The sequence below is a fragment of the Sphaeroforma arctica genome (genome assembly GCF_001186125.1).
Source record: "Sphaeroforma arctica JP610 unplaced genomic scaffold supercont1.93, whole genome shotgun sequence".
Taxonomy (NCBI): Eukaryota; class Ichthyosporea; order Ichthyophonida; genus Sphaeroforma; species Sphaeroforma arctica.
The window spans coordinates 84,003-97,323 of NW_014040465.1; the positions used below are offsets into that span (position 1 = coordinate 84,003).

Here is a 13,321-nt window from a genome sequence, read left to right on the forward strand (position 1 = left end):
ACTATTAAGAGTACATTTAGGAAACTTAAGTTCCTCGTAATATTAAGAGTACGTTTATAATTTGCGTACTGCTTAAGAGTACGTTTATACATAGAGTCTAATGTGGAGGCCCGGTTTATTACATATCTATAAAAATATGTATAATATATATCTGTCATCCACGCGAAATATAACAGCAGCTCCGTCGACAGCATAAATGACTAGCAGTATTGTTAGTATTGTATAGGTTGTGTTCGCGAACAAATCATAAGCACTTGTCTATGACACCAGTCAAGTAATTTACCAAGTAGTCACATACGTATGCGCCACCTCTCAATATATATGTATATATATATAGTGAACCATGCAACCAGCCTTATATATAGTGAACCATGCAACCAGCCGTGCCGCCTGCAGCACAATTGATCACTGTCACTCGTATAATCGCACGTCGTATATGCTGGCACATTGCGTATGCACTACTGAGAGTATCTTAACTCCTCTGTCGAATAATTGGTCAGCCTGTAACTGATGGACATCATTTCAAAGTGTAATGACTGAAGTCAAGCTACACATATATAATGTCGTCATAAATAAACCTTATACATCACCGCCAGTTTCTATCCCGCCGCCAATCAAGGTGCCGTCGTGTCATGTTACATAAATATGAAGAAAAGAAAAAAGTGATATTTCTCGTCCTAAGGACTTTGTGTTAGTGTCCGCCGTATACGTTGAATATTCCTGAGCTGTGCTACGGTTATTAACGTACGAGTGCAATTGACCTCACAGATTGCCTCAAACCTTAGTATGCTATATTGTCTCCTTGCGAATCATTGCTGGTGCCCAAGCAAACACTTCTACCTTCAATAGGTCAAATATGTGTCCACGCAATCACTTCCACCCTCGATAAGTGTTATATCCATGAACTTTGAACCTTTTTTTGATCGACCTATGTCGCCCTGAAATTCCAAGTTAGCTCTGTGTCGATTCTACTCAATACTAGCTTGTAGTGTTTTCCTTTAGCCACCAGGATATATTTGAACTGAATTTAGCACGTCCACGAGCTGATGACTGGCTCAGCCCTAGACGGACAAAGAGTATAAAGTTGTTCCATGCGTATCGCTGGTAAGTTCAGAACTTGTAGACTTCGTTCGGTACCTGAAAAATATTTCGTGAGTCCCTCTCCATCGTATGGTCCGTATTCGTCCAGACTGTATCATTGCCTCAAGACCAGTCAACCCAAATACGATTATTTTTCGAAATTTTTGAGTTAGTAGCCGAAATAGCAAAATAACCTCCTTAGCGTTTTGCACATGTGTCATCAGCCCTAAGTTGTCGCGCCGCTTGATAATCCCTTTCATATGTTGTAAGGTCTTATCCAGCGCGGAAATCGATTGTTGAGTCTCAAATAATAAAATGGTCTAGCGTAATATAGACTTCTGCCTTGGTATGTCATCCGGTATTAAATCAGAGGAAAATTACGTCACCACCTCATCAGTATGCCATGGCGACTGCAGATGAAATCCAAGCAGTCGTTTCAACAATCGAACACAGGCTTCCTTACTCACGTTGTAACTAAAACATAACTGAATAATTTTAGTCAGCTTAACCTGTGAGGAACGAAATGTAATAAATACAGTAGTTCGGTTTCGGATGAGTCATCACTTCTGTCTCATTAAATTCTCTGTTCCACTAATTGGTTCGGTCCTCTTTTAGGGTACTATGTCCACACGCGTAACGCCAGTAAGAATGCGTCAACCACTAATACCAATCATTGTTCACAAAAAAAAAATGCTAGCTACGTCAACCGCAATCACCACAACACTAGACTGCTTCGCACATACACTGCAATGCTTGTAGATATTTTTGGTCTCCTACGGAGTGGAGAATTTACTGTTCATCACCAACTAGAATCGATTCACCTAACACACACATGCATCGCGGTAAGGGCATCAAACTACATGAGACGTATGCAGATATATGATACCAATTAGTTAAACAAGTATTGATCGTGCAACAACAATCACAGTTCTTCTACTACCAAGGGAATGGGCTGATATCTGCCCTTACCGCGCACTGGTGGACTGCTTGGCAAGAACGAAGATGAAGCGATGATACTAGGAAGATGGACTTCGGCGGTCAACCGAACATACTGGAAGCGAACACCCAAAGGTCACAGTAGATTGGAAAGTTAGTAGGATACATTCAGCAGTCGGGCTTACCCTCTAATGCTCCCCCATCATTTCAGTTTTCACTGAAGAAGCCACTACTTCTAACGGGCGTGATAGAGAAGCAAGAAAGGAATCGTGGTGACGCCGGCACCCTCAGTACCGTACGTCCAGCGCCGTCCAACTGAATGGTATCAGGCAATCAGACACCAGGAAATCTCGACGAAGCTGCGACTTCGACCATACCACTTGAATGACAAGTCTTTTAATAGTGTAAAATCACAGAGCGATTTTATCGAAGGTAAAACGCTGAGAATGCCAAAGGCCAATATGTAATAGCCGGGCCTCCACATTAGACTCTATGTTATAAACGTACTCTTAAGCAGTACGTATACTGAAAACGTACTCTTAATAGTACAAGGAACTTAAGTTTCCTAAATGGTTTTTAATGAATTTATTAATTAATACCTTTTCTATTTTACGTATCAGATATTTGAACAACGCCATTAAAAGACCCCAGTAAAATACCAAACATAAGAGTTGGTCTAGTTCTATTAATAGAACTATATTTACTTGCCAACTTTATTTATATCTGAATATTTCGGTAGCGAGATGGCTCAACCGAATATAGGTTTCTAGGGACTATTAACGTTACCTAGTTGATCCTCTGATATGCCAACCAGATGTGCCAGTCTGATGAAGGCTAATGATTAAAACCGATTGTTCTCGATAAAAACCGTTAAATTTTATAGGATTGGAGTAAGTTATTCAGTGGAATGTGGTTTAGGGCAAAAGAACACGAGTATTGTCAAATATATACTATTAACAAGAAAGGTGAGCGCGCATCATAAAACAGCGATGGATGATTCCGAGTCAGCTCACAAAGTGGTGAACAACTATGATACTCGCGTATCAATATGCAAATAGCGATCCAAGTTATGCAATTCCGATATAAAGTAAGAAATAAGGGAAGGGACGAAAAGTATGATCGAATAAACAAGAAACCAGCTGCGCACGATCTCACGACATCGATTAAAAAAGAAAGTGGGAAATTATTCGTTTGAGCCGAATCTTTCACAGGCCGAAAATAGATGTGACGGGGAACAATCTATTGACTTCGATTTTGAAGCAGATGGAGAAGTGAGCTTTTGTGCACAGGTGAATATCGCACAAACGAGAATTGTTCATCTACAATGTAAGTGTTGTAACTATGGAATGTAAGAGTACTGGTTTACACTCTTGAACTTGAAGTATCAGCTTTTTGATCTGAGCAAGCGCCACCACGTGCAACATCACTTTTGCATGGTGCACAATAGTAAGCACTATGTTCTTCATGGATAAGTTCAAACCTGACAACCTATGGCAATAAACGTTAAAACTTGCTGAAAAATTGAACGTGACAATTAGTGAATGTGTTTTTTCACATATGACGTGTTGTTTCAGACCAATAGTTTGTAATGCGCTGATGGAAAGCCCCAGATGATACTTTTCTGTTCAACATCATTTACGGTGTCGGATGGTGTATGCATCCTCTGGGAGAGCTATTATTTTTATGTGGAGCGGTGTAACAATTTACACAATGGGTATGTAGATATTCACACTTGCTTATCAGCGCTTCCAGTCCAGATACTCTAATGTTTAAATTAGAATACACATTCAAAGATAGGGACAAGCCATGCATAGCCGAGTTCGATGATTATTCGGAATGCTCTGAGAATACTGCGAGACATCACGTTCCAATACTCCACAGGGCACAAACTCATAAACTGCTGCTGATATGTTGTATAGTCCCCGAAGAGCAGTGGGACGAACAAGTGAATTTCTGTCAACTCAAACACGATTGCTAATATTTTAAACAGTTGTTCATGCTCAGTAAATTGCGAAATTCATCCAGAGTGGGCTGCTGTTGACCAGACTGGCAAATTTTCGGGGGTGGAAATTTTACATCGCTTTATAGCAAGTTCTTATTTTTGTTGTTGTTCCTAATCTCCTTTTTGCGATTGTGATCAAACTTGGGGAAGAAACCATGTCTGTGTGTGTTCTTTTCTTCATGAATACTGCGATAATATTACTTCGTGGGAAACGCTTTCCTTTTTTCTGGAAAATGCTTCTCGCAAGGGCAAGGAGTGCGGCCTAGCTCTGGAGTCTCAAGACAATACTTCGAACAGATGCATCTAGTAGCATCGAGAGGTATTCTAACATTCCAGTTCGGGATACACAGGCGGTCTTTGCATCTCGTTACATCATTATTAGGATCTTTAATGAAAACAGAACCGACCGAAGCTCGGGGTTCTTTTGTAAAGTTTCCGAACTCCACCGGATAATGTTCTGGATCTGCATAGCAAACTACAGTCTAGGGCAAACCTTATCAGTTATAGTCTCGAGGAACGATTTTGGCGATCGCGTCGAACTGGGTCGGGGTTGAAGTTGCCACAAGTGGCGGTGGCTTTCGGTGGCTTGCAAAAATTAGTCCAAGTGCCTCGATTCATTCTAGAGTTAATGCAAAACGAGTATCTCAACGATTTGTCCATTTTTTTTCTGCTTCTTAGAGGAGCTGATAGAAGGATGTCGGGACAGTGCCTCACAGAATCATTACTTGGCTCAGTAAATAACAGATAAACCTGACAGCGAAGTCGAGTAAGAAGATAAAATCTATTCTGCATCATAATTAGTGCATCAATTACCAACTTTGCGTATGGCTGGGAGCAACAAATGAGATTTAGTTCATTCAAGGTTTACAGTTCCAGTGTTTGTTCGTTGACTGCAAATCTGAAATCATTGCACATCGCCCGCATTAGAGCAGAGACACATGACAGTGTTTGTCATATTTCAGTTCTTTCGAATTCGTTGTTGATATATATCAATTACTTGCTGATAGATTCAAATAGGAAACCAACGATGGCAAACGCAAACTGAAGATATATAAAACATATCACCAATTTTTGAACAGGGAAAGCTATTACATATATAGTGCCTTAGACAAACCAATTATTCACGCAAAAAGAAAAGAAAAGAATTTTAGTGGAATTATAATTCTTTAATCTTTGTTGGTACGAACAGCTACAAACTGTTTCCGTAATATGTGTCGTACGTGAAGTGATGCGATTGCAACTCCTCGCACTCTTCACGGTGCTCTCAGCTAAGATAGGTCTCTTGCCGTGACCTCTATTGGGCTGACATCATCTGCAAGATAGTTTTGAAATTTATAGATTAAAGAGAAGACACAGCTATGAAAACCTTTAACTTATCTGGCTGCCATACCATATCAAGCTATTGAGTCAATCAATACAAGGGCGATCGTGGCTAGCAATTTGAGTCTTCCGTCCAAAAACATACAAACCAAGGTGTAAGAAAATTACTAAGTCTATCATACATACCAAAGTGATATCTGAGTATGCAAAAGTATCATCGCTGGCGTAGCAACACTGTGCTATATCATAGTTATTCATATATTACGGAATTCAGGTTCCGGCTTACCTTTCGATGTACTAATATTGTCGCTAGTCTCATTCTCATCCTACTTTCCTGCTGTATTATCGTCGCTAGTCTCTGCTTCATCCCCATTGCCTGTTGCAGTCCTGTCTTCAGTTTCGTTCCTTTTCTTGCTCGTTATTGTGGCGTCCGCAGCCACACTTGGGCTCTTTGTCGCGTCCTCCACCGGGCTGACAGCATCTGCAAATAAAGTATAAGGTTATAAAGTGTATCAAGTACATATAACGCCTGTTGCCTCTTCTCCCCACATAACACACCACGCTAGTGAGTTGAGTATTCCGCAGATGAGCACAGCTAGCCATCGGTGTGTTCTTCTGTCCAAACACGTGAACCCACGCCAAAAAAAATTAAGCAAAACTCTGATTCTCACTGGATTAGGAACAATGACGCAAAAGTATTATCCATGTGGGTACTGCTGATCGGTAACCATTCAATAAATTCGGTGTTATGATTTCGGCTTACCTTTCAATGTATCAATATCGCCGCCGGACTCCGTCTCATCCTTGTTTCCAGCTGCATCGCCGCCTTCAAATTCGTTCCTATTTGAGGTAAACACATATACGCTCTTGTATTAATGCTGCTAAGGATTTGAGGACAAGCACTCGGCATATCACTCACACAAGAACGAGCTCTCACTGGACAAGAAAAGGCATATAACCGGATAGTCGACCCACTAAGCATAATTCGGATGGACACGGACATATTCATACCTTCGATTTGGGTCAACGGGATAAACCCACTTCTGATACAGGTATACGAAGAAGATTACATCTGCAACGTCCAAGCATTCATGATTTGAGCATAAATCGAAAGAAGTGGGACAAATGAAATTAACTAAGGATGATTTGTCGATTGAGAACAAGACATGCCTCACGTGCCTGTAGGTGCGGGGGCTGAAAATAGAAACTTCCGTACGTAGAATTTGTCATCAAGGGTAGGAATCAAATCGACAACCGAATCATGAAGCTTTTGAGAACGGAATGGCACTAAATACACACATCCAAGCCTATAATTTGGTACAAAATGTACGGCATTCGCTCTCAAAAAGGAGTAATGTGGAGTTTCGCCACTGCGAATAAGTACTTCGGAAACAAACTGAGAAATCAATTTCGAGGTTTGCACATTTGAATATCGATCCAAGCAGTGGACACCCTAATTCACTCGTTTACCATCACGCAAGCACGCCAGTCTGTGCAGCCACGGCATTGTAATGATGAAGGCGAAGAGATCATCGATGAAGGTGTTAAGGGCCTTGTAAGTCATCATCCGCCAAGGCATGTGCGCAACCGACTTCAGTTTGTAATTGATGAACAGTTGCGGCGTCATGGCGATAAAACCTGCATCATAGTCAATTGGATGTACGTTTTTAGAAAACGCATCACGATTCTGGCGTGTGTTGATAGCTTCCACTTGGGAAACATATGGATCGATTTGTTCTCCAATCTTGTATCCAAGTCAAGATTATCTGTGCGTGTTTTATGGCGCAAATCAATACACCAAGCATGCATTGCTTGGCTAGTTGATCCCGGCGCATGCCCATAGAGCTATGCTGGTTACCGATTGAAGATCATCGTGCAGCAGGGATGATGGTCGATCAGTTTGGGAATCAATTGTGAAGCAGTCTGATCGGTAGTCCACATACCGAAAGTGTAGATGGCACCAACCAAGCTATTAATGACCCACGAGTAGACACTCTTATATTCGTTGTAGTATAGTGCATAGATCGAGTACAGGGCAATGCACGGTCCCAGGAGTTTCCCGAGGAAGGAATAAGCGTACTGCAGTGAGAAGCCAGAACGAGGTTGGGTTAGGTCACAACATAAAATGACGCAGACAACAACGGGTATCTACAGGCGAAGAAGCCACGTCAAATGCAGTGCGCGAATACTCCCACCTTCTGCCAGGCCATTCAATTGGCTCATAATCTAATGATAATCAAAGAAGTTGAGCGCATAGCCCATTTACATCCAGGATTCGCCACAGAAGGCCCACAAGACAACAACTTCAGAGAACTACAAACCCGTGCCAGCGCAATACAACGCACATAACTGATGAACGTACCGCAGGCATCGAGCATGCTTTATCACACACCAAGATATTCACGATTCTTTGAATACAACTCATTGAACATGTCTGAATAAATACATCACATGCATCGTGCGTGTTACCACTTACGTCATCGTATTCCTTGGTCTTAGACACAGCGTATGACTTCTTATCGTCGAAGCTAACTTTCGGTATAATGCCGAACCACCTCTGATTGTGATGCACAGTGACATCCGAGGCCTTAGTGACTTTCCACATCTCAATCAGAATACCTGTGCCCGTACTGACAAATCAGTAGGGAACGACAAATGAGTACACACGAAAATAATATGCTCGATACAAGCCTGAGGCTATGGATAAACTCGTACCGCATCGAAGTGCCAATGTCATGGTAGCTCTAATATTAGCCAAAGGCTTAAAACACACTGTTGTATGTCTGTGTGAAGACGTTGCGTCACTTAACTTTCCAACCGAAGTGAACGGATACGACTACCGCGTACAAGAACAAGCACATATACACACGCACACACTCGGGATCATACGACCACCCAAACATATGATTTGTACAATTTATAGATACGAAAGCCGAACTTGATTCCGAGACAGCCAAAAATACTGTATATCCTATTGCAATCGAATTTAAGAACTGCTCATTAGGACAGGGCCATAGCCACCGATAGATACGAGTAGAGAGCCTTATTCATCGCGTTGAAAGCACAATTGCGACGGGCAGATTCAAGGCAATACCTGAAAAGTATCATGGCGCTGGTTTCGTTGTCTACCAGGTACAAGAAGATCACAATTTGGAAAAAGAGGTTGGTAAAGATGGTCCGGATGGACAACCCTTCTACAGACTTGCGGTTCTTCCAGAATTGAATATCTGTGATGTATTGAAGTCGGAATTTGAGGTAAAATTGGGTCTTTTGCGCAAACAAGCATTTTAGGATTTGCCCGTTGGACACTGATAGATTGCTTATGACACTTGCAATTGTACTGCGGTTTAAAGTTGGCTGCATGTCATTCAACATATTATCCCGGCCCGTATATACAATTTGACGAGTGCATAAGTTAAATATTGCCGGAAACTGCGTATGAATGTAATGTATATTAAAAATTGATGTGCACAGACACCTATACATATCACATTGGTGGCAAGACAATATATATATATATATTTAGGGGCATACCATTTTTGAACGCGAGTATGTCGAATACCGTGTGCAGAACGGTGACAATCATGGTCACCACCAGCAGGATGGGATTAGTGTCGGTCAACATGCGCTTCATCATATCAGATTCGCCCGCCGCAGCACCCCCCTATGCAATACGTGAGAACAGCACATGTGGAATGAATATATATACACGAATCTGTACACAGCAGCGCCATCGTTATGTACACATACAACTATATATCGAGATTAGTGTATGAGCAGATGGTCTGCGTACTTGCTGACGCATGTATGAGTGAACTGGAAGGGAGGCGGGCTCGAATATGTCAGCGACAGCTATAGTATTTTGCAATATTGCAGCGCGCATGCAGAATACTCTTAGACAACAAGATGTCAATATGCCCAGAAGCATCACAACATCTGCTACTACGGCACTAGCATCACTTGAACGGTAGCGATACGCATCGGATTGATTTGAGAGAATACCGAAGTAAACACTCAATACCACCGACCTCGTGGAGGACAATTCAACCACAAATTCGCGACTCCATAGACTCAGAGACATACAAACATTTGCTGCTGTCTCATTGACTCCTTCATGGACAGAAAGAAGTTCCATTTGAAGAGGCCCACGGGATATACTTGCAGATGCACCTGGAGTGTGTCCAGAGTATCATTCACGGGGATGCGATCTTCCTGAGAAAATCATGCCAACAGTAGCGTATGTTAGAAAGAGTCGCGAAGCGTGAATGGGGGGGGGGGGGGGAAGGGGCAGTAGGGTTGACTGGCTGTTTGAAAAAGTGACATAATAGACTATTCCTATCGTAGTATTGCAACACGAACAATGCATGCCAATTCATAGGGGAAAAGTCTATACCAAGGTATATAAATATAACTGATATAGCAGATACAATATATATATATACATAAATACATAAATACGTACATGCATACATATAGATATGTTTATATATACATATTGTACACGTATATATATATATATATATATATAAATATATATATTCATAAATCCATATACATATACATGTATACGCACACACACACATATATATATATTTATACACACATACACACACATATATATATATTATGTATATCCAAATTTATATGGTATACTGCAACATGGGATACTCACCGCGAGGTTCCAGAAATTGTTAACGTATATGACGTTGTCGTATGTAAGGCTTTCATCGTTAAAGTTAAGATACTGCAGGCATGGCTCTGGGAGCTGTTTACGAGCGATCTTTCCCATGTCGTAAACAAGATTGATCGTTATATTCCTGGGCGATGAGAAGTCGTCGTGTATGTTATAGCTTCACTTTAGTTGTGTGCAGTAGAGCTCGCAAGGGGTATGATAGTTACAACTCACTACCGAAATTGCGAAGCATGGATCACATCGCAGACGAAACAACAATGGCGGACTTTTGTGTGGAAGACTACGGCATCACAACAGACGGGAGTCGATGAACAATACATTTGGACAACTTACGGGTGCCAGTAAGCGATGATGGTTCCGTCTGCATGAGGCGTAGGTGTTGGTTCCGCATTCGCGTCCACTTCATCTTCTGTACCAGGACTCACGGAGATAGGTAGGTGAGAACAAGAACACCTTATATCGGAATATACTGTCCCATTTGATACATAGTCTATAAGGGCACTGAGATAACTGCTGTCGTCTTGTCTCCGCATGAACACTTTCAACTATATCGATTTTAAAGTGTATGCGCACTCGTAACACTATTCCACAAATATTTATCACCAAACCCAAACCAAAATATATGGCAACTCAACAACTATGGCAACGAATTTGGGAGGCATGCTCGACATATCTATTGCCTATGTGTATGTGCAATCTACCCTGTATGTGTGTGAATTCAAAACAAGGACCTAAACCCTAAAACGTGACCCATTCCGAATGCCTCACCGAACAGCAGGCGTTTCTTCGTGTTGGCTTTTGCAACCTCCTTGTATATAGTCAGCTGTTGCGTCCTGGTAACTATAACAGCGTCACCGTTCGTCTCCCCACTGCACTCATCTCCAACTGCGCTACACGAATCCACGGCACTACCAAGCAAGTGGGCGGGGCCTGACAGCACCACGTGCACATAGAGTGAACCGTTGTTCTTGACGTTGTCCGATATGGGAAGAGCGTGTGTGATGGCAAAGCTCGGGTCGATGTCGGGGTGTTGGCTCCAGTTACCGATGGCCAGACTTTTCTCCCAGATGGCTGCCGTCTGAACGAGTGGTATAGTGTGTAATCAGCGACGTGGGGAAGATTGGAGAAGAATAGGAAGATCGCAGGTCAGTTGGAATATTCATGTACGGAACAGGTATATACGTGTTGATAATCAATATTTATGAAGAGTTTGGATCACGAGACTAGAGTAAATAGAATTCAAATCGGGTATTGTAGCAATCATAGGATCAGAATTCGGTTTTAGTATCTGAAATACTTACAAGATACATCTATCAGAATTACAACAGTTCGATTCTTGGATGCGTCTATATTGTAGTATCTATGTGAACCGGATCTCAAGTTTGTATCGTAATAGTTATACTCAATCACCGGGAATTCTTATAACACACTACTGGTATGTACTTTATATTCACCAAAAGAGTAAAGCAATATAATGACACTCACAAACGAGCTTCTACAAACGAACTGTGCATAAGCAAGTGTCGTGAGAGTTTATTCAGATCCACGAAGCTATCAAGCGGACTTTCATCCCAACCCTCAGGTAGGAAAGTATATACCTGTAAATGAGCTATGTGAGTTCCCGGCAAGTGTGTGTTCAGATCGCAAACAAACCGGATAGATAGAGCGAATGAAAGACTATCAACTACCAATGAACCGAAAACACACACACTAACACATGCCAGCCGTCAATGGGGTTGAATAACCAGCGCCAGATTGTCACTACTGACTGAAAAGATCACATACTTCGCTCGGATTTAAGCCAAAACTTGACTGCTCGTTGATGTAGATGCTCATGTAGGCTTCCGCTCCGTCGGCAAACAATGGGTCATAGAACACGTGCCCCTGCCTGAAAAATCAAAGTACAAGTGAGTTGCCATACCACAACACTCATACACAAAATACTAGGCATGCCGACAGATTGGGAACAGTTCATGGAAATCATACTCTCCACACCTTAGCTGTTCTCCTTTCAAGAAAAGCAGGAGCTCAACAACACACACAACTAAACTACTGTGAGACTGCTAATGCCCGGCCACTATGGTACTAATCAGTAGAATCGGACAACTACTAACTAACATGCAACCAATGAAATCAATCTACTGCACATACACTTCTAAAGTCTCAGTAACAGATACTTCACATGCCTGGGGGCAGCAGAGCTCACACCGGCCACTCCCGAGACACCAGATGCAGCAGCTGCGTCTCTCTTCTCCTGGGGCGCTGCCCTATTGGCTGCAACAGAAGCAGTAAAAAAGGTTGGATGTGTTTTAAAATCGATGTGTTTGTGTGTGTGTAGTAATAGTATGACATGCAAGGTGTATATCGGTACAAAATATCTTCTAGGTTTGAGTTATGAAGCATAACATCTGTTTATAGAAGATTGTGACGTGATTAGTACGTTATTTTTGACGACAGATGGTGTCTCTTGTGCGACGCTCTGCCACATACATCGGCAGTGATGAGTACTCTGATAAATACACTACCGGTAAGAAAGAATACTATCCAATGCGCAGTGCATCGTCTCAGTCCGGGAAGCTATGTCAGTAGTGTTAGCGATAACGATAACAGAAAAATCAGTGCCGATGTCCGCGGTCAATGGTTGTGGCTACGAGGGCATCCATTCAGCTGACCAAATGCTTCGTTGACCACACTAATGTTTATGGAGCAGTGCTGGTCTATGTTGGTGCTGGTGTGGATAGTGGTGACCATTTTCCCTACAGGAGCACCTCTACACATTATTCCGTGTCAATAGCAACGAGCATCTATGTGTGCGGGTGAAACTTCTCTTGAACAAAGCAAATGTACTATCCTTGCCAGCCAGTCGTCAACTGTACCAGTCTATGCGACTAGCCGATGCAATCTGCGTTTGATACCAGATTACAATGAGATGGTGCATAGCTTACTTTGTCGTTGTGAGGTGTATCATACAGCTAATAAAACAGTCTATAACGAGTTTGAACACAGATTAGAGTTGATTTTGTGAGTCAAAATGTTCAACATAGCCTAAGGGGATCGATGATCGTACATGGATGAAACGCAATAAAAAACTCACGAGCAAATATAAATGCAGGTATTCATACAAAAATCTATATAACAAATTAAGTAAAAATAAACACATAAAGCGCTTACAAACATATTCTTTATATATATATATATATATATATGTATATATATATATATAATGATATATACACACACACACGCACACTACGCATACACACACACACACAGACACACACTACACACAC

The 13,321-nt window shown here is 41.8% G+C and overlaps 1 protein-coding gene across 1 annotated transcript in view; it reads right to left on the reverse strand.

The window, feature by feature from the left end:
- Positions 1 to 5,168: 5,168 nt before the first annotated feature.
- Positions 5,169 to 13,321, reverse strand: part of SARC_02136 (hypothetical protein) — an 8,508-nt gene continuing 355 nt past the window's right edge. The window contains exons 2-16 of the mRNA XM_014304114.1: positions 12,218 to 12,305; positions 11,817 to 11,919; positions 10,800 to 11,109; positions 10,365 to 10,440; positions 10,011 to 10,155; positions 9,422 to 9,550; positions 8,873 to 9,002; positions 8,433 to 8,565; positions 7,815 to 7,968; positions 7,282 to 7,417; positions 6,809 to 6,976; positions 6,350 to 6,410; positions 6,102 to 6,178; positions 5,625 to 5,819; positions 5,169 to 5,330 (exon numbers count right to left, since the gene is read on the reverse strand). Of these exons, the coding sequence (XP_014159589.1) occupies positions 5,665 to 5,819; positions 6,102 to 6,178; positions 6,350 to 6,410; positions 6,809 to 6,976; positions 7,282 to 7,417; positions 7,815 to 7,968; positions 8,433 to 8,565; positions 8,873 to 9,002; positions 9,422 to 9,550; positions 10,011 to 10,155; positions 10,365 to 10,440; positions 10,800 to 11,109; positions 11,817 to 11,919; positions 12,218 to 12,305 (1,865 nt within the window). The 3' untranslated portion in view covers positions 5,169 to 5,330; positions 5,625 to 5,664. The remainder of the gene's footprint in view (positions 5,331 to 5,624; positions 5,820 to 6,101; positions 6,179 to 6,349; positions 6,411 to 6,808; positions 6,977 to 7,281; positions 7,418 to 7,814; positions 7,969 to 8,432; positions 8,566 to 8,872; positions 9,003 to 9,421; positions 9,551 to 10,010; positions 10,156 to 10,364; positions 10,441 to 10,799; positions 11,110 to 11,816; positions 11,920 to 12,217; positions 12,306 to 13,321) is intronic.